General features: G+C 31.6%; 2 protein-coding genes across 3 annotated transcripts in view; one reads left to right on the forward strand and one right to left on the reverse strand.

Annotated features, from left to right (window-relative positions):
- The first annotated feature begins 10,219 nt into the window (after window positions 1–10,219).
- Window positions 10,220–13,125, forward strand: LOC128168998 (platelet endothelial aggregation receptor 1-like). The gene is made up of 4 exons (XM_052835169.1): window positions 10,220–10,334; window positions 11,776–11,834; window positions 12,016–12,153; window positions 12,538–13,125. The coding sequence occupies exons 1-4, from the start codon at window positions 10,228–10,230 to the stop codon at window positions 12,864–12,866; spliced, it is 633 nt and encodes a 210-aa protein (XP_052691129.1). The 5' UTR covers window positions 10,220–10,227; the 3' UTR covers window positions 12,867–13,125.
- Window positions 13,126–21,319: 8,194 nt separating this feature from the next.
- The window catches only part of LOC128168997 (uncharacterized), a 38,652-nt gene continuing 33,580 nt past the window's right edge, over window positions 21,320–26,391 (reverse strand). For both annotated transcript variants that reach the window (XM_052835168.1, XM_052835167.1), the window contains one exon: window positions 21,320–26,143. In XM_052835168.1, coding sequence (XP_052691128.1) covers window positions 25,901–26,143 — 243 coding nt within the window. In that variant the 3' untranslated portion in view covers window positions 21,320–25,900. The remainder of the gene's footprint in view (window positions 26,144–26,391) is intronic.

A 26,391-nucleotide genomic window follows, 5' to 3' on the forward strand; every position in this document is an offset into this window, starting at 1 on the left:
TTAATTTTGGCGTTACAAAATCCATGCATTGTTATTTCTATTTATATGTAATCATTCCTCTTATGTATTTCTCGTTTTATTTCTCCCGCTAATAAATCATGGATTATTTTCCCCGTCGTGCCAGACAGAGCTCATTACAGTAAGGAACTATTTATTTCCACGATTTTTTCATCTTAATAATTTTAACTTATATATGTTAAAAATGTTTTTAAATTTTTGTAGAAGCTTTCGATATTGATTGCACTTAGTAAAAAAGAATAGGTAAAGAAGAAAGCATACAAGGCTCCCTATTTACATTTCCCAGTCCACCCAGCTGAAATTGGTATTATTTTACGCTAAAGTTAACTTGCTATGGACTAGTATTCCATCAAGAAGGAGTCAATTTTCATTCAATCTCTACGCAGCACGAAAACCGGGACGGACAACAGTATAACATTTGTCACTTTATCACCATATACTAGTATTTGATAAAACTATTACATAAGATTAAACAATTCAAGTCTTCATTTACATGTTTTTATTTAAACATTGAGAATTTTTGAATTTTTACTTTGTATTCAATATGTGTGGACATTGTTACTTTTGGAAAAATGATTTAATTTAAGGAATTGTTTACGAACAATAAATTATTTTAACCTTAGCAATTGATTTTGAATGTTCAAGGTATAAAGTGCATACGAAATGTTTAACACTCAAAGGTTAATGATAATGTATGTACGTGCAATTTTCAGAAATGCATGTCAATTTTATGAAATTGAATTGAAGATAATGATTGCACAGATATCAATAATGTAAAAGTAATGCATGTAGATATTGTGTATATTATGTGTGTGCCATTTGTAACATATTTATATGTAAATTAAAGACAAATAACTCTAGTAATATATCTAGAAAACTTAAACCGTGAAATAGTTTAAAAACTTAAAATATCATATCAGTGATATATTTAAGAATTGAAAACTTATTTTTGAAAGTCGTCGGTCCTGTAATACACCTATAATATGGTTTGATAATTTGTCGGCACCTCATGGTGTGTAAAAGTACCGACGGCATCCAAAATAAAGCAATAAATGCTTATATTTATTTTCATATTGATATCTATTTTTATAAAGTATATGTGTGCGCTGCAAAGCCAGTAAATACGCTCTCAACCAGGGGTATGAAACATACATGGAACAGCCATTTTAACATGTTATTATGTTCGATTCTGCGACTTAATATATATTGCCAGAAACTGTGTAGAGAAAACACTTTTTAAGGAGTAGATATAATTTAATGATTATTTTTCAAACGTACATATTAATAAATTGGTTACGTAAGATTGAAGGTTTCATTTAATCCCACGAAACTAGCAAGGACAATTTTACAGTTGTTATTTTTTGAATACTTTATAGGGCATCTACTAAGTATTCATTATTGTATCACAGATTGGTCATATACACTACTGGCTCTAAGAACCCCTGTCAAATCAAATCAAATTTAAATAAATGTATTATATACTTCTAATCCGAAACACGGCACATTGTTTAAGATAATGCATGTTTGTATTTATGTTACCCCGTTACCGGCATTTGTATAAAGTCATGCATTAAATCATTCATTAAACGCATCATTGCTCTACATGCATGAGGACATTTCTATACAATAATGCAGGTATATTATAACTAAACTGGAAAATGCACACTGATAGAAGTTAAAAGTGTCAATGGACCGGTCTAATCCCCCTTCCGAAAAAAAAACAACTCTCTCTCTCTTTCTCTCTCTCTCTCTCTCTCTCTCTCTCTCTCTCTCTCTATTTACATGACCTTCATAAAGACTTTTTAATTGTATGCATCACAACCCTGGGCACAGAACATTGCAGATTTCATGCACTCTTCCACTTATTTTTATTTTATTATTATTTTTTTTTACAAATTGCACAAAACAGTCAATTGTTTAAATGCATGTAATAAAATATCTTGATTTGTGTCAATGTGGAGTCAAACATTTCACGTCCGTAACAATATTGCCCTCTATGAAATGCAAAGGAAAATAAGCACCGTCTAAAACAGGAATGCTAAATATGATTTTTTTAAAACCTGAATTAATTAAAAGCTATTCATTTACTTAGACCGAACAGGGGATGTCAGGGGCATGCACAGGGTAAATAGTGGCTTACAGGGGGTGACAGGGGCGAACAGTGGGTGACAGGGGCGAACAGTGGTTCACAAGAGATGTGTACATGGGCGCACAGAGGATGACAGTGAAAACACAGTGGGTGACATGGGAAGACAGGGGGTTTTCATACGGATAGGGGTTTTTAGAGCCATTAGTGATATATGAATGTTTATTTTAGTAGCAAGTAAATTCTATACGGAAGAACTATATCAATCATACAAATGTCAAACTGCCTAAAAAATCTTTGCTTTTCACATTTTGAAAATATCATTTACATAATATTTTCTTAACAAATAATTGCTCATTTGTAGTGCTTATTCGACAACACGTCCTAACGTTTTTTTTAATTCAGTTATCACTAAAGGCGGATGCGAGAGTGCAAGTTTATAAATTTGATAATTTGAGTACTATTTAATCACAAGTGAATTGAAATTGAGGGTAATAATAAAATTAATGTCTTCTAATTACAATTGCAAGTGGTCATTTCCTAGACGATGTGTATACGTGATGCAACATGTAATTTAGGCTAAGATTGGTCCTTACATGACACTTACATGTCTTTTTTCTCCTTAAAATAATCACGATACAACTTGTCTTACATTTATTTGCACTAGCAAGCCCTTCACTTCTCTTGAATTTGTTACCTCTGTTATATTGCTTTACTTATGGCTTTAAATGCCAGTATATAATGAATACAAACAGCAAATGTAAGATTGTTACAAAATTATGGAGTAATAGAATTATATCGTAAATCAAAAATTAAGAGTAATATCATTTTCCCAAACGTTGTATACAAACAGACATAATTTTATTTATACATTTGATTTCTCATATCAAAGTAAAAAAAGAAAAATAAATGGGGTTCACTTCTCAAAAATTAAGTTATGACTTGAAATAAGCTAATTTTAGGTAAAAAAAAAAAATCTTGACTTCTATGAAATATAAGCTAAATATGTCAAAATATATCGATAGAAATATCAAAATATTGTTCAAAATGTTTTTCAGGACATGAATATATCTTAATACACAAATTATCTGGAAGTTTAGGCTACGCTGAAAATTAGGAAGCTAAAGTTACAATACTCTAAAACTATTGAGTTATGACAATTGTTCATTTTCTTCCTTAAAACCGTTTGTCACAAAATATAGTCCCTTAATAACCTTAATAAAAATATATAACTTTCTTTTAACAATTTTATTAGATATGGTTTAGTTGGCATTGTTAAAAATAAATATACAAATACAATTCATATATGTTGCAAATTGTTAAGATAAGAGTTGACATAAAGTAGTTATCCAAAAAAGAAAGAAAGAAAGAGAGAGAGAGAAAGAGAGAGAGAGAGAGAGAGTAAAAAATAGCTATCGATAAGAATTGTTTAAAAATAAAATTAAGAACAAAGTATCGTTATTTTATGATATACTGTATACAAATTTATTTTCGCTTCTTCACTCGGAAAAAGTTTTGTCCCGTCTTGAGTTATCTCAGCTTAAGATGGGTTTACAGAAATGTTTTAGCCATTGAATTATCTCGTTAAAACTAAGGCGTAAGGGGCAAAAATAAAACGGTGGCGAATGCTTCCGTTTAACAACTTAAAATTTAAAAATTCCTATACGGTATTGAACATAAACATTATTTAAGAAAGAAACTGGATGTTAAAAAGGGTGTGAGCACGTTACCAACTACGAAACGCCTAAATACGAAAATAATTTTAATTGCTAAAATAACGTTTTGCCTTCATTTTCCTTGTGCAAATGCAAACATCACTTTTGAACAGCTGCGTTTATTTATGGGGGAAACATTATAAATCTATCACTATTATTGCTTAGTTAGCTTGAACAAAACATAGAAAATACATTTTTGAGCACCATTTTACTCTGATTTCTTTCAAATCCAAAAGAAACCATTTTCTTGCTTAAAAAATAAAATACCATTTAGCCAAGTTTAAACGTGGATGTGGTTTTAGGGGTTTATTTTATGAATATTTTTACATATGTTGTTAGCACGATTAAAATTATGGCAATTGCTATCATATATACAGTGTTAGTGATGTATTTACTTTATATCAAACACTATGACTAAAAAAGTAATGAACATCTAAACTAAACATAACCATATATCAGAATGTAGATACTACTTTCACAATTTCACTTTTCTCACTCCTCTGTGTTGTTACATGTAACCCGACTGACAGGGGCCAGGTGAGCTTGTGTTGTTTTAATAGACATGTGATCAAATATTAACTCTGGTCCAGAGTTGCCTGATTTATATTGTCTTTGCTAACAGCAGATTAAAATTAAAATTGATTATTGATAGTTTAAACCTTTTTCAAGCATTTATTTACCATTCATTAACAATAAATTTGAAGTGTGTGTAGTCTTGATCGGATATCAAATTTTACAGCCTCACCATGGCGACATGTTATTAATTAATTATCTAATAATACTGAATAAGGTCCTCATCAAGGAAATTGGATTCATCAAAATGACATTCGCCAAAACTGATTGTATACCTTGTACCCCCTACCCCTATACAAAAGGTAATGTAAGTTTGATGCATCTTCAAAACTCTGTCTTCTCTTATCTATAACAAGGAGTAATTTTACTATATGTTTGTACTTATGATCTTGTGACGTACACGTGTAACTCCCTCTCTACATTCAAATGACATCATAATATTAAGTAATGGGTTAGCAATCACTTTTACTCTGGGCACATTCTGTGTCTAATGTTATAAAATGAGTGCAACTCGGAACCAAAGTATACATAACTATGTAATGTTTAGATAAAGAATAGTTTTTAGTGATGTTTAACCTGGTTTTTCTTTTTATGCTATTAACGTCATTGCTGTCATGAAATATGTTATTTTCTGGGTTTTATTGTATCATATATCTGATCAATTAATTATGTGACTGTGTCACAGATTATAGAATGTTAAAAGTGTTGCCTTGGTATCAAGCCCTTATAATTACATCTAAATTCAACCCTGGCTATAAATATTTTCAACATCGATGGCACGATCAAATGGCGTATCTAAATGTTTAATTAAAGACTTCCTAAATCAGCCAGATTCAGTGTATTTAATATAAGTTTCCCATTCAATATGATTGCACCACCCAGCATATCTGTCTGTTGACTCGTTTGTTTTAAACATAGCCATATACTACTTTTGTCATTTCATTCTTGTAAGACATTAATAATATAATTGTCGTAACGTTATTATTCCTTAACAAATACGATTATATTGGTTGTTTGTCATCTTTGGTCGACAAATATACATTTATACTTCGAATAAATGATATTACTGGTAATTAATTTAGATGCTTAGTATTTTTTAATTGACTTATGAAAGTGGATAAGCAGGAAGCAATTGATCTATATCGAAAACGTATATTTTCAACATTGCTGGTTCACACGGAAAAACTCTCAATCATTGACACAGGTTCATACTAGTATACAATTATTTAATGCTTGAGCAGTCAATGGACCCGAATATTAATCCTGACGTGCAGGGAACAGAGCTCTCAGTATGATCTATTGCCCGAGTTTGCAGTCTATTGACCGGCGGCCTAATAGATCGCAGTCTATTGAATATCTGAATAGAACGGTTTCAATAGTTAAGAAAACCCGCATACACGTACAAAATAAACGTAGATATTTAATTTGTAATAAAACAGCAAATTTCCTTTGATTACGTAATAAAAAAACATTTATTAGCAATTCCGTTTCACAATATTGTTTGGATGTATCTCTCTTTAAGTGAATTGAATGATAAGAGCAGTTCTCATTTTTAGAGGTTTTGAGTATTGAACATATCTAATTTTATATTTGATATATACACATTTGTTTCTTAAACTCGATAAAATATGATACCTTATATTCATTACCTTGAATATATGTTGACTGTTTTTTTTATCAAATAAATAAACTTTCGTTGATCATTTAATATTATTACAACTGATTCACTTTTAGATATTGCATTTTAAAACCAAATCAAGAATATTATATTTACAATGTATCTATCAGGTACACTTTTACACAACATACTTTTAGTGGTACAGAAATCATGTTCTTGAATGTTTTGATAAAATATATCCGTTTACGTTTTTTATATGAATTTAATATTTGTTCTTTCTCTCGCTGCATTTGATATAAAAAATGTATAAAGATATTATCCAACAACGGTGGTATAGAACCTATATAGACGTAGACTACACATTATATGAACAATGATAATATACACATAAAAAATATTGATTCATATATATGAACATTTTATACATAGAACAAAATTCAAGTGAAAATAAAGGGAAAGAAAGAAAAAAATAAATAGGAGGGGATGTTTAAAAGGATTGATGGGAATAACATAGAGGCAGACGGTGAAGAAAAAGTCAAAGAAGCTATGGGTGAATGATGCAGAGAGAAAAAAAGAGAGAACTATAGCTTGATAACTATATTTTGAAAACAACATAAGGTCAAATAATCGATATTCTATCATAGATCGACTGAATTAAGATATTGTACCGGGGGAAATAACTGGATATTACAGTAAGTTCAAGCATAACTTTTACAACATTCACCATAGCATAACATTGAAATTTCATAGCATAGCATTGGAATCTCATCCCATAGCATGCAATCCCATAGAATCGCATTCGTCATATCACACCATAGCATGCCATATCTTAGTATACAACATTATTTTAATCCGGTTTTAAATGTTTTTATTTGAAAAAATAAATGTTCACATAATAGATTTGTGGTACACTTTGGCTTCTTATTAACTTACTTCGAAATGTGTGGAATTCTTCTGTGTATGGAGGTGTTTTTGTTCAAATATCATAGCATACCATATCATAGCATAGCATACCATATCATTAAGCCCTTCATTTCCATTTCTCATAGCATAGCATCCAAATCGCATAGCGTTGCTTATAAATCTCACAGCATATCATTAAAATCGCATACCATAGCGTAACATAAAATACTAAAAAAATATGCATGATATGACTGTAAGTAGGGTGTTTGCATGTTTCCAAATAGAAGACGCAAAAATTATATTAAAATATTGTGTATACAATCATTAGTTTTGAACAGCTGTGTTGAATTATTGGGAATACAATATGATAGCTATCACTTTTCTTGCTTAGTTGGCTTGAACATGGCGAAAAATACATTTTTGATCAACATTTTATATTTCTGCTTTCCTAAAAGCAAAAGGAAAACATACTTTTAAAACAACTTAACGTTATATACTAGCCGAATTTCGACGAGACCGCCGTTTTGAGGGTTTTTTTCATAATCAATAAACATATCAAAGGTTGAGAACATGGTTAAAACGATGGTAGTTATTACATGCACACAGTGTTACAGATTCATTTACATGTACGTATCATTATCTGATTAAATAGAACTTATGAATATTTAAAACCAAACATTACTATTAATCAGAAGTTGGTTATTTTGATACTATTTAGAATTCGTTTTCTCAGTTTATGTGCGTCATTAATCCCAGCGATAAGACACAGCTAGTGTTATTTTATCCGACATCTGATCGAATTACGTATAGATAATTGTCTAATTTATATTTTTTGCTAACATCTGTACAGTGTATCAATATTAATTGTTTATAGAGTATACCTTTTTTCAAATATTTACATAAAAAAATCATTTTTGTGAAAAGAATGAAGTTTGTGAAGTCTTAATCGGATATCAAATTTTACTGCCTCGCTATACCGACTTGAGATATGTGTTTACTTTCAGTCTGATAAAAATATACTACAAAGCTTCTTATTAAAATATTTGGATCAAAATGATATCAACCAAAATTAATAATAAACCCTGAATGAACAAAACGCTAACTTTGTGGACCCCCCTCCCCCCCCTACCCCTCCAAAAAAGAGCTATATAATATATGTTCGATTGCATTTTAAAAATTTCCATTCTTCTTTTAATCCTGTAAGAGTGTGCAGTATTAGAAATTGTATACCTTTTACATGTTTGTTTATTTTAAGATTGATACTGTGCTTGTCATTGCTGGTCTTGTGGGGTACACGTGTGACCTCATCTCTACGTTCAAAAAACAAAACATTAAATAATGGGTTAGACAACATGTTTACTCTGAACACATGCTGTACATTAGCCTATCAAATGGGTGTGACTCAGAACAAATCATATAGTAAGTAAATATGGGATATTTTCAGGAGATCTTTTGTTCTATTGCTTACAATAACATATTGCTGTCATGGCTCGTTACTACTGTTGTCCCTTCATTGAATGCAGAAAGCAATTGCTTTACCCGGAATTCTTATATTTTGCAAATTGCAGGTCATACAGCAGTACTCACAATCATTGTCAGAACTATTCACATAAATGAAATAGCACATTCAAATTTAATATTGTTTTAATGAATCTCTTTTTGACTTAATTGGATAATTAACTTAAGGTGGTTTTAAGCTGTTTTCTTATTGTAATAACTATATTTAATTGAGTATTTATTATATGCATACTTATTTCTAAAACACAAAAAGATATTATATCTTATGCCTATCATGTAGAAATTGAGTTGCAACTGTCATAAAACATTGTCATTGTGATCAATTTTACCAGCACTTCTTCTTATAATAGATAACATTAGACTATGTTCCTGATTTGCATTTTTTGAAATTGTTCATGAAACAGGTGTTGTGATCCGTGTAGCTATTTGCTGTTGAAACTTTAAAAATACCTTGGGTATAGTTTGACAATTTTGGTTTATATCAAATCAAATTCATCAAACAAATAAACTCTTCTGTGATTTTTTATACGTAAAACTGATGCATTTATAAATATTGATAATAAAGTTGTTCGAATGTTGAACTTTGGGCCGTACAGCTCATAAGTATATAATAATAACTTCAAGTTACAAGTATACAATATTTTCACTCCATTGAGAGCAAAACAGGGGTGAATCCCTAGTCGCGTATTTGACATTTCACAGTTCATAGTTCTTTATAAAAAGCATATAATATATGAAACTATTTTCAAGAAACACAGACTGTGTGTATTTGCTAATACACGAATGTAAGTATAACTAAAAAATTGTAGAAGAAATACTATTAAAGAAAATTACGATCTTCATACAGAGAAGATCAAATTAATACAATAATACATGTTTGTTATCTCAACGTGACATTAAATTATGATGATCAATGTTGAATTTAATATGGATATATCAGACACATCATTATCAGGTATAATTTTACAGAAATCATGCACTGAAATGTATTGATAAAATCTCTTTCTCTCCCTTTCTTTTTTAAAAATAAATCTCTATTTTTTTCTTTGTCTCACTGCAGTTGATTTTAATTGTGAATTACATTCCCAGTTGTGCCAGACAGAACTCATAACAATAAGGAACTATTTTTTCCATGACTTTAACAAGTTATTTATTTTGATCGAGATAGCTAAAAAATATTACTTATTTAAAACAGAAAAAATATACTGCACGCTATTTAAAAGAGAAAAAATATACTGCACGCTATTTAAAACAGAAAAAATATACTGCACGCTATCAATGATTACGATTTATTACTAATGTATCTCAAATGATCAGTCAAAACCTTAACAACAGTTATCAAGTTAAAAATGAGATTGTTTATTGTTGTTGTTGTTGTTGTTTGTCCTTAGTTTGCAACTTTGCTACTTGTAGTGACAATTTACCTGCTCACATCTGCCAAGACTTTGCTTTCTAAAAAGCTCAGCTAAAAACCAAATAATTCATCCACTCAAAGTGGTCATGCAGTAGACATGTAAGTCAAATGTTCAGGTATCACCATCATCAAAAAAATTATAGCATATGCAATGCAAACAGAATAATTTCTTTTTTACAATTTGTTTTTTGAGTTCAAAGCAACCCGATTCCAAACAATCTTTTTATATGATAAAATGTATGTGCTGTACACATATAGTGCAAACGATCAACATTAATTTGCTTATCGCAGAAGGAAGGAAGAGGGAAGTAGACCACTCATTAGGATTATTTAAAACCATTTATTGTGATTTCCTCAGTTGGTGTTTTCAATTTCAATCAGAATGGTCGCAAATCTAACTCATTCAGAACTGGATTACTTTGAAAAATTAGCAACATTAATATCAGTATTATCAATGTGCTCAATATGTGAAGGTATCGGATGTGAAGGGTAAGTAAAATGATCAGAATAATTGCTAAGAGCTTAAGTTAAACCCCTGTCACACCGGAGCTGCGTCCTCATGGCGATCCCGCTGCGTCCTTAAATAATGTAAAACGCCAAGGTAAACACAGTAGAGTCTCCTACAGCGTCGTAACAACGTAACGGCATCTTCGACCGTCGCAGTGGGATCGCCTTGAACATTTTAGAATGCGACGGTGCGCATTTGAACATGCACATAGTTCACGCTGTGGCTCTGCGTTCTGATAAACACGCCGTAGAAGCGTAGTGAGGTCGCTGTGACAGCGCTGTATGATACCCAAAAGCGCCACGAGAGCTCCATCAGCGCGCTCAAGGAACGCAGCTAATCGCAGTGTAGACGCAGTGATAGTCATTGCGTTTGCACGGACCTCACGGAGTCCTTTGGGATCTCACTGCGTCTCTATCGCACTGTCAGTGCGCATTCACAGCGTTTAAACAAGATGTTTTTCATTTGGCTGCTGTGAACCACAGCGACCCCAAAGAAATGTTGCTGCGTTCATCGCGCTCTCGTGACGTTTCTTCTGCGTTTATACCGCGCTCCCTTTCTAGTGTGTTGTCATCAAGATCACGAAAACTCGAACGATGGCTGTTGTAAAATAGCAAGCGATGTAAAAATTATCAAACTGGATGAAGATGACTATGTAAAAAGTAGCATTTGCTAATATTTTAAGACCTATCAATGGACGTAGATGAAATTCATGCCATTTGGTTCTGATGTTTTTTGACATCTTTTCTAACAACTAATAACGGATCTTTTTTGTAGACCTGACTACTAAGAGTTTTGTCCTACTCCCTCACAAATTGTTTAGAAGTAGTTATGTTTCAATTACAATGTACCTTTTCATAAAATCAAAACATTTTCTTAATCATTTATTTACTAGTTGTAAATTCTTTTTTGTTTCCCATACAATTGTACAAATTAAAATTAACCTACCAAGAAGTAAAAAAAACGTCTTGTGCACAGTCAGCGCGCAGTGCACGCCGTGGACGCGCGGTAAAAACTCTTAACACGTTATGAGCGCTCGGCGGAGACTCAGCGAGAGCGCAGTTAATCGCGAAGTAGAACTCCGTGGAAACGCAGTTACACGCCGTGTGAGCTCCGTGAGAACGCCTCGGTCGTCGTCAGGACACCGTGACATCTCAAACTTGTAAGTGACATCTCAAAATTTTCAAATAAAACTATTCATTTTTTTTAAATTCTCCTTGCGATCCTACGGCGATTCCATAAATTTCAAACGCCGTGAACACGCCGTGGGGCGCAGCTTGATGCATGTGACAGGGCCTTTATCGCTCACGAACGAATTAGAAGCAAATGAATGTTCGGATTCCATAAATTTAATGAATACTCTTATCCATTCTCTTGAGAATGTTATTGACTTCTTATCTTTTTCTATTTTTTTTTTAAATGTAGTTTTTACAAAGGGTGCTGCCCGGGTTCTTCATGGAATACAGTGACTCAACAATGTGAAAGTGCGTTCTTTTTTTTTTTTATAATTGGTCGACAACAAACATTCCACAAATAAAATTAATGAATTACCAACAATAATTTATCGACGATTACACGGCTAACGAGCATATAAATATTGATCTTTAGATAATGATATAATCTTATTTAGATATTTAATAGCTTAACATATTTCGACTTGTTTAGAATGTATGCCAGGTTACAATGGGATCAACTGTACAACTGTGTGTCCTTATCCTCTGTATGGAGTAGATTGTCAACAATTATGCAACTGTACCAAAGACTTATGTAATGTTTCTAATGGATGTGTTGGTCCAACCACAGGTAAAGATATTGAAAATATTTGCAATCAAATCCGCTGTAAATGAAAATGTAAATGATTTGAAAAAGCATGTATATTATTTGATATTTTTGTTATATTGTTTATAATTGTTCGGTCAGTTTATAACAGATCATGAGATCATAGTTTTTTTGTAATGTACATAATCTTTTGTATCTTACTGATTCATTCATTCAGTATACTGCATAATTCGATTTACAATGACCTCAGAGGCACTGTTATCATTGAAACAAAGGTTAATACAAAATGTATTATACGCTACAATATGACAATGCAGATGATCCTATGGTGAATAATATTTTTACTGACATACATGGAAGTATAAGTATCATTAACTAAATTTGCAAATTGTTGTTGTTTTTATCCAGACGACAAAATGACAGCAACACGATCAACTTTCCACGCCATACAGAACTTTTCGCTTGTTGTAGAAAACAACACCTTGTCAATAGAGAACAACAAAACAGGCACTATTTATCAGCAGCCAAGGACAGTAAATACCAATATACTCATGTGTATTCAAGTTTTTGGATATGTTGACATATTTTTAATCTGCGCATACTTCGCATTGTGTTTATATGATCGACAACACTGGACTACTGGCATGGAAACAAATCATAATAATGTTCCCGGAAACAATTCAACATACGAGAATGCTGAAATAGTTTTCCTCTCAACAACAAGAAACCAACTATAGTAATGTTTCATTGTTATACGTGTTCAGTTAGTGCGCGATTGCCATTTAATATTGACTATGTATGTTATAGCACTTAAATCTTGTATATACCAACTGGTGAACTAAAGTATATTTTCTTAGTTAGTTGAGTTTATTCCCTAGGTACTTTTCCTTAAAATAATATGGATAAAAAAAATGAAAATGTATGAGTACAATGCAAAACATTTGTTTATTTGAAGAAAAATCTACAGAGTGTCATTTTTATTCTTTAAATTGAAAATACTGTCCATCAACACATCATGATAATACTAGAGTTTGACTAACTGTACTTTTAATTTACATTTACATGTGTATATAAATTATATACATCACTGTATTATTGTTAAAGTTGTCTTCAGATAGTACACTTACTATAGATTTATAAAATGCAAAAGCATTAAAAAACATTTTTATTTGATTTTCATTTTCTTTTAAAACAAATAATAACATGATTAATAACAATTTCAGACTAAATGTTAGAGAGACAAAACAATGGGAGAAATATATTTCAAACAGTATGCAAACATAACAGTTGTATTGGTTGATACTTTGAGACCTATCTTAAAAGACTACTTGAAAACACATTATAGGATTTGAACTCATTATCATTTAATATTTATCAGTTTGACGAGACATTAGCGCATCTGAATGGTCGAAATATTTCTTTGATACCTGCATCAATAAAATTTTGCCGGATATACAGTGTACTTTTCTAAACTGTTTTGATTTAACACTATTTATAGAACGGGAATTTCCAAAATAAACACTGTCAACAAAGTATAAAGTTATGTCTGTTTATATATCGGTCTTCTGCTTCTTGTAATATGTGTAGCGAAATTGAAGATGTAAAACATTTGATTTTTGAGTGTGAACATGTTAAGATGATATGGTCAACTTTAAGCTTAGTTATAGGATTTTATATACAGTGGAAACATGTTATTTTGGGTTTTTATTTTGAGAGAAATACAAAAATACGCTATTTTAATACTGTTGTGTCATTCATAGCATACAAGATATTTGAATATAAAATGTGTTGTAGGTCTCAAAAGAAAACAGAGAGATATAATGAATTAGTTTTATATTTGAAGAACAATATCAGATACAATATCGATGTACTTGTAAATATGTCAAAAATACAAATGTTTAGAATTAATATTGTGAACTTTGCAGTTATGCTGTAATTGTTATAATACATGTAATATTACTCTATTATTAACTTTCTTTGCCCGAGATAGTTGGATTTTGTTAATGTGCTGATTTGTAATGTGAAATAAAAAAAAAAGTTATGTCTGTTTAATTGTAAAAAAAAAACAAAAACAAAAAAAACAGCTTTATAAATATCAAAATGTTCAAGTTAAAGCTTGACAAATTTGCTGATTTGTAATGTGAAATAAATAAAAAAAAAGTTATGTCTGTTTAATTGTAAAAAACAAAAAACAGCTTGATAAATATCAAAATGTTCAAGTTTAAGCTTGACATATAAACAATACAGAAAAACTCGGTTATATCAAAGTCTCAGGAACCAGTGGAAATACTTCGCATTATCTGTAATTCGTTTTATCTGTTATTTACATTTTCCAGTGTCTTTGCCTGAGATAACACTACGTATCGATTTTGTACTACAAAATCCATAACTTCAAATGACGCAAAATTCAGGCGCCAAAAGGGTTTGCTTACTCATATTTAATCGTACGATTGCTTAAAATTATATAAATATAAGTAATAAGGAATCATTCTTTGAATATTATGAGGTGATAATAATGTCTTTCGGGGCCTGATCAAATCTATCATAAAGCCCTTCGAGCTTTTTTTGGATTCAATCACGCCCGACCCAAATTATCACCTCATGATACTCAAAGAGTGATTCTTTTATTCCTCATACAAAGAGCTAGTAATAATTATTATGGCGAATTTGCTGTATACATGTTTTCTTTCAAATGGCTACCATTTGAGCTTATTGTGGCATGAAATAAAATCCATAAATAATTTTAAACGGTTATTTAGTGATTGATATGAAAATAAACTCATTCAAACAATTGTTTCAATGGGTACTGCTAAGTTTTTTAAACTATAAAATACTTCGTTGTAAACGATGTAAATTTACTATAATTATTCAGCTCTGAAGGACTTAAAGTCAATTCGCTTTATCCGTTAAATCTTTATAAACGAGCTAGATATAATCCTAAAAGTTTGCAAATATTTGTTAGGAATTTTGCCCAACAAAACGTCGCTATATTCCAGAATTCGCTATATTAGTGTTCATAGTAAACGAGTTTTACTGTTCACATTACTAGATTCTTAAGGCGACGATTAACATATACGGAAAGGCTGGCTGTTTTAAAAATAATGATACTGAACATAGTGGGCGATGCACTTTCACAGTAACACTGCTGTTCAGATTTGCTAACAATTAGTTTTAAATTAACACATGTACTTGATCAGCCATCAGAATAAAGCCTCGTAAACAAAGCTATGTGTAGTGTATCAACTTCTTTAGCGTATTCCAAGCGGCAGATACCAATAAAGTACCGCACTGGCTATCTAGTTACCACAACATTTACGCACATACATACTATTCTTTGTCGCCATACCAACTACTTTCTTCCAAAGTAGCGTCTACTTGCATCATGGTTATCTAATTCACATTTAAACCAGTTTTACAAAATCTTGATGCACAGTAAATAATATCACAATCCATCACTTGTATTTTTTTCCTTTCGTTTTCAATTCATCCGGTTCATATTTCAATTTTCTATTCGTGTTTAATCCATCAAATTCAGCTTCATCGCTCTGCATCAGCTTAAGGCTTATATCCAGTTTTAATATTTTTGCTGTTATTGTTGTGTACTCATATGCATACGCGCCGCTTCACCTACTGTACATTATTTACATATTTGATTAATGACACTTCACGCTTTAAGATTTGAAAATGATTTTCAAATGATAAGAACTGAATTTAATAAGTTTTCTTTTCACCGACGTTTCAAAGAAAAAAAAGACCCGAAAACTTTTTCATCAATGTGCTTAGTGCATCATAATTATCATAATCATAATTACTGCCGTTTCAATTTTTTACTGTTTTCTAAAAACAGTTATCTCTCTTTGACTATTGAGTACCGGTGTTGTATAGCAGTTTTTCCCCCATAGTAGCTTTTCCCCCCGGAAAACCTACTATATAGTAGACTTTTCCCCCGGGGGGAAAAGCTACTATATAGTAGTTTTCCCCCATAGTAGGGTTTCTCCCTCACGTTTTTGGTTCAGATTTTATAAAAAATATTTATGGAAATCCAGTAAGGATTAAAATCAATGGTTCTACACTCCCAGGTTGCATTCATCTGTACAGGTTAAGTTTCGTTTTGCCGATTTATTATTTTTATAGACAATGCTGAAAGTTGAACATGTGTGTAATGGAATTACACATAGAACTTAATTAAGGTAATTTATTGAAAAAAGTTTTACAAGTTATACACTTATATGCATAATTCTGTGTTCTGAAATTGTATTAAGCGAGAATGTTTTAGGAATTTTTTGATAAATCTATCAGACTGTCTGTTTTCATCCAGGCTAAACCCCTGTTTTAGAGAAATTTTGTTTCCGATGTTTCAGAGCCCGATTTTTAAAATCCTATTATAATAATTATAGTGCATATTCTTTAGGGTCCAATGTCTCATAAACTAGAGATAACCATATCACCATATTTTTATAGTCGCAGTGGTTTACCACTTGAAGATGACTCTGAAAATTTCAGCACTCAGGGTAGGGGCCTTTGATGTTTCAGGGCACGATGTTTAAAACCCCATTATAATGATTGAATAGTGTTCTATAAGTGGGGACCCGAATTTCAAATTCTAGAGATGACCAATTAATCATATTTTCACAGTGATAATGATAAATTATACCACTAGTAGATGACACCGAAAATTTAAGCCCCCATGCAGGGTAGGAGCCTTTGCTGTTTTCGAGCCCGATGTTTGAAATCCAATTATAAAGAATATGTATTTTTTAGGGCCCCATATCTCAAAAACTATAGATGATCATATTAACTTATTTTTACGGTCATTTGAAAGTAAAAAACATCATTTAAAAATACACAATCACTAATATATTTCTTTATCAAATGATTGAAACTTACGTTTAATTCTGCTGCTTTTTTTTAAATTTTCTAACAAAATTTTTTTAAAAGGTACGCGGGTAAAATTCATTATTCTTCAAAACATTTAATCAATTCATGAGATGACTTATGATATAATAAATAATTAGATAAATAAATCAATGAACTTTTATTCATAAAAGGAGAAACCGAAAATAAAAAATGGATAACCAACCTAAGCGCATAAGCGACTTTTTTACTTGTTAGTTGATTAGAAGTAAAAAAAAAAAAAAGTCAGCTCATCACAATATATGTGTTTGTTGTTTTTTGGGGTTTTGATGTTGTTTTTTTATTACCCTTGTTTAATTGTTCGAAGAAATAATATGGTACACAAGTAAATCTTTATTGCAAAAATATGAAACAAATAGTATAAATGTTTAGGTAATTGAATCGTCTTGATTTATATGGCATCGTTTTCAAAATTGTACATTTATAAATCACGTTGCAAACTTAAAAGTGGAAAATTTAGCAAATAGTGAGTGACAATATAAACATAAAGTTAGTTCAGGCTCCATTTCACATTTTCCAACGTAACATGCAAAGATACCCACATTGTTCTGGTTGTGAAGACATTTCATTGTTTTTTAAAATGTTTATATCATAATATCTCGCGTTTTGTAGAAATGTGCTTAAAAATATGAATATGCGTAACTTTAAAACGAAATGGTACACACTAACTTTACACAATCATGCCTTTAATACATAATTAAAATACCCCTTACCTATGATTTAGAACCCCATCAATCAAAGTAAAACTTAAACATTTCAGTTTATTATCATGTCATTGCATCATATCTCCCGTTTGATATTTAGAAGAAGAAATATATAATTGTTTTTAAGATCGTCAATTCTAACGGTATTGATTTAAAATTGATAGCCTTTTGGACGAAGGGAGTAATAAATTTCCACTTCTTATTCCCTTCCTCTACAAAATTAAGTTAAGATTGGTCAGTTAGTTCCATGGGAGAAACTTATACATTGATGTTAATACATTGGAAAATTAAAGTTCCAAACTGGCGTATTTTCACTCAAATGTGTTCTCACGTGTTCATAACGTCGAAGTTAAAACTGTAGATAAGCATCGATTAGATGAAAAAGTTTCGAGGTATTCCGAAATTCGTCTAAAAGGTGTTCCAAAAAGATGTGAGAACATGTGAAATAAACGATTATGACACATGAATGTTATGAAGGCGCATGTCTTAGTTCATATTTGGGGTTGAAAAACCATGTATTTTATTCTATGTATTAATAAATGCCATAATTATCCTTTTTTGTGAGAAATTAATATCATATCAGTTATTGCAAATTATTGTCACGAATGGTCCGCAATAAACATGGCCGGAAAGTAAAAATGGGGGAGAATCCACTATATAGTAGGTTTTCCGTGGGGGTAATCTGGCTATAAAAAGGGGGAAAGCCCACTATATAGTCAGCTTTCCGTGGGGGAAAATCTGCTATATAGCCATTTTTCCGGGGGGAAGAACTGCTATATAGCCATTTTTCCGGGGGAAAAGATGGCTAGGGGGAAAAGGCACTATATAACACCGGTAGATCGCTTTCGAAAAATATGCGGAGTTTTCCTATCCCATGATTTAAATAATAATATTTTGCATAAAAATTAACCCAGATATTACACTTTGTCAAACCAGTTCATTGTTTGTATTTTGCTTCATTTTTTGGTATACATGTAGTGTTCTCCGCAGCAAGTGTCCATATTTTAAAGTATCTAAGTTGGTAGAAATTGTACATATGTCATAAGTGCAAGTTATAAGTAATTAGTAACAATTTACAAATATTGACAGGGGTTGAGGGCAAATTGATAATATTAGCCCTCGAGGCACGAAATATTGTCCTACGCAAATCAATGTTGCCGAAAAGACTGTCAACATTTGTTTTGTTATGAGAAAAAAAGATCGCAGTCTATTGTCCGGCAGTTCAATATATCACTTTCAAACCCGAATACACATACAAAATAGTATGCAGTTGTTGACTGGGGTAAAAGGCAACAGTTGATGTGTCGGACCGGCTCGCAAACTATTGCCCAGGGCCGAAGGCCGCGGGCAACAGTCTGCGAGCCGGTCCGACACATCAACCGTTGCCCTAGACACATGCAGTCAACAACTGTTTTGTTATACCCTTCTAATCAATAACACGTTTTCGCGGAAATGTGACGTCCCCGGTCAACAATCTTTTTTAACAGTCGATTTTAACATTTCCATCTACATGTAACAGTTCCAGTCCAACAGTCAAAATGCTGCACTTTTTTCGTATAGAGTTTTATAGTAACTGTTTTATAGGGGTATAATAAACGAAAATATTCAATCTGTCATAGAACAACAAAATCTCCTTGATTAGGTAATAAATGATTTTATTTCTCAATAATTTGCAAATCCTTAAATTTCTTGTGATAGCTTAAATCGTCGCATTGCCCGTCCCTTGTCTACTTGCTTTGACCGATTGTATATTATGACAAATTTACTTAATTACGTCACCGTTTACGAATCAAACTATCAGAGGCGATTAGTTGAAATAGAGGGGATACTTTCTAGATATCAATCCTAGCCGGTCAATATTAAAAAACAAATGTTGACCGGTCAATTTTTTTTTGGACGAGATATTACAATTATTGACAATTCGTATACTAGAATATAGAGTTATATAGTTAGAATATACTACTGAATATAACAATGTTATTTATTGTTATAAAGTATCTATAAAAGTATCTGTAATACATAATATAAAATATAATTAGTGATATATTTTATCACAGGTTAATTAGATCTTATTTTTTCATTGAAATTCATTCTATTCACCGGCTACAGGTTTTCATTTCACAAATAGGTACATGTATTTTAAATGTTCCTATGATTATTTTTAAATAACTTGATTAAGATTGAAGTTTAAAGATAATGTAATTTAGATTTATCGATTCAAATGTCTAATTAATTTATTTATTAGTTAATTATATCCATATATTGTAAATCGATTATATATATTTTATATTACATTTATTATCACTAAATATTATTTTATTTCTATGACCTGTCTTTTTTATTCCTTCATTCATTTATTTCATCATGTGATCATGAATAAAATTGACAGATCTAACACAGCATTGCACTTTGTTTATTTATATACAAAAGACCCAGATTCATGAAATAGGTTAGGAGCAGTTACCCTTTTAATGAATTATTACGACTAAACGAGAACTATTCCCGGTTTCATTAATAAAAACATGATTTTGACACGTTTTTCCATCCACGTCTTGTTTTTGTAATCGTATAGTGGTTATTGTAACGTTACGACACCAATGTAGTCTAATGTTGTCAGTCTCAAACAACTTTTTTTTGTTTGTTGCATTTAATAACAACACTATTAATTATCAATTTTCGTGGTATTCGTGGGTAGCCCTCCACCTTGAAATTACATTCTCGACGAAAACAAATCTAGATAGCTGCAATTCTGTAGCTCCCGCTCTGAAAAGAAGGATGGACGGCCTGGGGGCTACCGTGCCACCCATTGAAAAAATGTATATTTACTGCACACGAAAACGTGCGCTAGATTTGGACTGGTTAACCTTATTTGTACGCAAAATCTGTGAAAACAACTAGTACCATTAAATTTTTCATGCATTATACTACTGAATCTGATATTCTATTCACTTGCCTCGAATTCTCTCCGGAACACACTACCGACCTCGAACAATCAAGTATGTTAAATTTAATTCAAGATCAAGAGTTGCCTTTTCATATGTAAACAAAACGCACCACTTCACTTTACGGGACATGTGATGGTGTTTAAAAGACTAAAAGAGCCAAATAAAGATATGATATCAAACACGATAGCAGTAAATTGCATGAAAAAATTCAATGTTGTTTTCATAGAATAAGCGTATAAATAATGTTAAACAGTTCAAAACTACCGCTTTTGTGCGCAATAAATACAACAGTTTTTTTCAATGGGTGGCAATGTAGCTCCCAGGTCGTCCATCTAATTTGTTCAGACCGGGAGCTACAGACCAACGGCTTAAAGTTAGAAAGATCGGGTTATATTTTTAAATGAAACTGAAAACGACGCATCCACGAAATTACTTCCCCACGAATAAGCAAACAAACCACAATCCACGAAAGTTGGCCCACACGAATTTAAATGATTCCACAGTATTTCATGCAATATCTGTTTTTAAATGCATGTTATGCCCAAATAAGACGGCCAGTGTATAAAATTCAAAACTTTCCAATGTCAAATACAGTAGTAACACAATGAAAAGTTGTTTTTTTTTAAAAGTAAGACGTTTATTTAAAATTAATATCCGAGCAACAAAAAGGCAGGAAAAGCTCACCTGTAGTCAGAAACTGAATTTAAAACGACTTGTGAAATAGGCTCACTAATGGAAGGAACACATATAATATATATAAATACACACATACAACTGTTATTGCAGTTATTTGAACATTGGACTAAACCAACAATATACCAAAAACACTGGTATTCTTGAAGCTGACATGAATTAATAAAACAAAAATATGATTTATATTTTACATTTTTTCACCAAACAGGCTGAAAACACAATTCTACTACTGAACAATTATAACCCGAATCAACGAATGATTTGAAGCGGTCACTATTCTTTAATATACTACAACATAATTATTAAATCATCTGATAATAAATACATGTACGTAGCACATTCACTGATAATGAGTATATAACATCAAAACGTAAATCTGTTTAAAATCATGTAAATCATAACGATGTCTATTGTCTAATTTTTTAAAGCTCAATATTAGGCTATCCCAATGACCCTCCTAACACATTAGCACTGCGTGTTCTTACAAAACATTGAGGAGTTATATTAATGATCGTACGTTTAGTCTAAGAATAAAAAAGTATACAATGAAATGATAAATCGCCCCCTCAAAAAAAAAATCCAGATAATTAAAACAAACTGTTACGATTATTGTAAAAAGTTCGTAAGTATGTTTTTCTAAAAAAAAGTGTGTTTATTTTCTTTTCATTTGTGTACGCCTATTTAGCTATCCAACAACTCGAATACTTTGATAGGAAGTACATTGTAAAACATCCATTATATTATTAAAATGAACATTCAGTCTGATACAATCGGCAGATGCCTAGCGATGAAATTCAAAACAGGTACTATTGCCTTCGTCCGATATTTTTTTTAAATACCTTTAATACTAATGATGAAGTAACATTGACCTTGAACAATGAAGCCAGATAGGGTTCATGGCTTTACCATGATAGAACAGTCCAAATCTCTTAAATATGATCTAATTAAAGATATAGACTAAATATTAAAAATTGAGAACCTAATAGACATATAGACATACATTTTAATTCTTATATACCTATGCACCTCGTTTGCAAGGAAATATGGGACATAATTAAATTACAATAAAATTATTTTATGATTTCATGTCAACTTACAACATGTATCTAATAAACTAAGTCTTTGCTTTACTAGCAGGGTGAAACATGAATAAAATATTCAATGTATATTCTATAACTTTCCTTAACAATCTACATGTAAAGCCCCTTTCACAATTGGCGGACGACCACTTTACACCACTTTGCGATCGAAGTTGTTGAGCTTCGCGCGAGCTCCCGCATACGTTGCACGAGCTCTCGCATTCGTTGCATACGTTTTACTGGTAGCATCAAGTCTCCTCTTAATAGTGGACATGCACACTATTCAGACGCGATCCAAATTATTGCAGTGCAACGCACGAACTTACGTACGAACGTTTTACAACTTTTTGTGTACTCGTAAGACTGTTACACGATTTATTAAGATCGTAAGATAAATCGCTGGTGTTTATGCGTCTGTTTTGCGACCGTGAGACTGTTGCTCAGTGTGTCTCATGTAATCTTGCAACGTTTTACTATCATTGTACGAATTATCAGCCTCAATATGCTATGCTTTGCTACTAGTATATATACCCTATTTCATATATTCTCTGTTTAAGAACAGAATTTACAATATACATTTATTGCATGTTGGTGAGGGAAATACATGCCATTGTATGAAGATTTTTTTCCTCAAGAAAAATCATATTTCCCGATGTTTTTTCTGGTGAATAAATCTTCATATTCCTTTGACATTAATGCAATAAACGTTTTACTATACCAAGCAACAAATGATTACACAACATACGTTGATTTCTAATAATGTTTGACTTTTTAACAGTCGCAACATTAACGTCGTGATTGTTTGATTTTCCATGCAACTGTCTCACTTTCCTTTCATAAATCATAGATAGTTAAGTTCGTTCTGAGATATAAAGAGAATCATAATGGTTAAATATTTTTGATTTGTCATATTTGTCCACATCGTATGCTCATATCGGCTTTTTCATTCTTATGACATTGCCCTGTCACGTGACTATCTAAACCAATCAGATATAATATAATATTCATATTGAGGTATAAGGCCTAATAATAAATGCTACTGCAAATCTGTATTTTTCTCGCTTTCAACTATGTCTACTGAATATGGGCGGTCTATATACCCCCTCTGACTCACACGATCATTCGTACCATGAAACGCATAATCGCACGTCCAATCACATTGGCGCACGTTCAATCGTCCGATCACCTAGTCTCTCGCGCGTTCCTATCTTTCAACAGTTGCTTTCATTGTACAACAGTCGCATACAGATGCAAGATATATCGCAAGATTCAATGCGTTTACATCGCATAACGCTCGCTTAGATCGTGCGAAATTCGTACAAATACTTTTTTCATATGCGATTATTTCGGCAACAAGTAACGATTCATATCTAACTTTTTTGGTCGCACGAATATTTGGTCGCTTCTGCCCGTGCGCCAATTGTGAAAGGGGCTTAGGAAATAAAACAATGTGTAGAAGAAAAACATAGATATTGACTTGTAATGGTATCAGTATTATTAGTACATGTATGTATCAAGGTAATCACAGTACAATAAATGCTTAAATTAATAGCTAAATAGCTGACATTAAACAACAACACTTCTTTACAACACGTTAAAAAAATGTGGGATACATTGTTATTCCAGTTAAATCATTCCAGGCTGCAACAATTTAGCCCTCTACCATTTTCCCCTTCATTTCTCGTAGGGAGGGGGTGAGAGGGGGTACAATCATTTAGGAACCACGTAATGGTCCAAGCCATTCCCGCTCAACTCATCAATTAAAAAATCTTGAATTTCCCTCCACGTTTACTGGCCTTGATCGATATGGACAGTCAATGAGGATTGAGAAGCATATCTTAAACTAAATATAGAAATACCTATTTAAAACAAATTAACGTAGCTCGCGGGTTTGCTGACGTCACAGTAGGAATCGACGTAAAGAGATGACCGTCATAGTAAACTCATAGGCCACATTTTTTATTAAATGACAAATTAGATATTTAGAAGCATGAAAGGAAATATTTTTAAAAAAGATTATTAATAAATGCAGTTTATTACTATTTATACAAACATTTATTATTATCAAGTGCTGAAAATTTAAAGATGTCACATACATTGTCACATTTTGTTCTATAAAGTATAATGTGCATTGGAACTCTTTTTAAAATCATGTTTTAAAATAGACAAGTATAAAATTAATTGAACCGTATGCATTAACTTTGCCTTTTTTTTTTTACAATTATAACTTCCGTAATTTTAACTACCGATCAAATTTTTAAAATTCTTTTGGTTTTAGCTAATTATTTTTTACGATTACAAACTTTGATATCATTTGTTACCTGGCAATTTTTTTTTATGCATTGATTGACTTAGAGTTTCATAAAAACAAAAATAGCAATTTTCTGTATCTTTACAGCCTTACATTAATTGGATTTGTGCATTTGATAACATTCACAATAATGTATAATTATTATTTACATGTTCTAAAATATGTTAATCAGCTAGTCTTGTCAATAAATGCATTTGAATTTTGGGGTTCTCAGACGTAAAGAAATAATGACGTCGGGCTAACGTCGTAATGAAAATATAAGGTTTTGAGAAATCTTTTAAATCTTTAAAGTTGTGTTGCCAAAAATTGGCTGAGAACACATACTGATTATTTTTTATGAATTGATTCAAAATTATCTTCTCTTTTATTGTGTTGAGTATAATTAATTTCGTCCGAATCGTTTAAAAGATTGGAGCTTAGTTTTGTAATGCGTTTCTCGACTAAGATGTGCATTTTACTATATATTTCATTTAAATGGCGTTGCTTGATTTTGTCAATAACACTGTATTTAAAACACGGTAACATTATTACCACGCAGACGAATTTCAAATAAATTTTAGAAATAAATTTCTGAAACCTATGGATCACGTAGACAAATTTTCAAGGTAGGTTTTCTCACAAGCATGTAAACCCGCGAGCTACCTCAAATAATGCAGTAGATTTGAATTTTTCATCACATATCGTTTTTCATAAATGTTGTTTTAGGAATGGAATGACGTAAGACTGCCTAATTTGAACTCATATTAAATTTATCAAGCCAAACAAAACTCTACAGACCTGTAGAGGAGCAGATTGGATCTTAAACCCTTTGGCTAGCGATGAACAAAACTCTAAACAAAATTCTTTAAAGAGGACTAGAGACATACCATGTTTCTGGAAAACCGACTGGTTAATATGCGCGTTTTTTTTTTAATCGGGTGTTTATTTACATGTACATGTAGGGTTAATCATGAATCAAAAATCTTTTAAACTTTAAAAATTTAAAAAATCTAACTTTTAAAATAAAATCAATTAAATCGGAGTCAAATAAATTAAATCATTTATTTACTAATATCTTATGGAATTTTAACTCTGTCAAGAAAAAGGCAGACAAAAATGGGAGATGGCTACATTATTGCAGTTAAATCACTCCTTGCAAATACCTTGCTTATTTTTTGATTTTTCAAAATAATCAATCAAAGATTCGACTTGTGCAAGGTCTTTCACCAGTATTTGTGTTGATTCTTGCGAGATACTTAGATCTGGGCTGTAATACTCATGATGAAGGTTTATCAAATTGGGTTGATTTTCTGCACTGCAGTTTTCTGAACTGATCACTGCAAGTCTTTCAAATCCATCACTAAGGAGGGACAGCAGAGTTTGGCAATCCTTTAAGAAAAGAAAAGAAATAAAGTTAGAGGCCTGTAAACCACACTTCTCACCAAAGCAACATTTCCAATCTTACTGTATACTCGTTATTTTATGACACAAAAATGTGTACTCTTACTGTTGTCATAGCATGTCATTTGGGGTTAAAAATTTCAATGAGTATTTATGTGTTTGGGCTTTAGAAACACAATTACTTTCTAACAATTTTTTTAATTCAAAATTTATAATGAACTCTTCAGGCCTTTTTA

Source organism: Crassostrea angulata, unplaced genomic scaffold (assembly GCF_025612915.1).
Source record: "Crassostrea angulata isolate pt1a10 unplaced genomic scaffold, ASM2561291v2 HiC_scaffold_77, whole genome shotgun sequence".
NCBI lineage: Eukaryota > Metazoa > Mollusca > Bivalvia > Ostreida > Ostreidae > Magallana > Magallana angulata.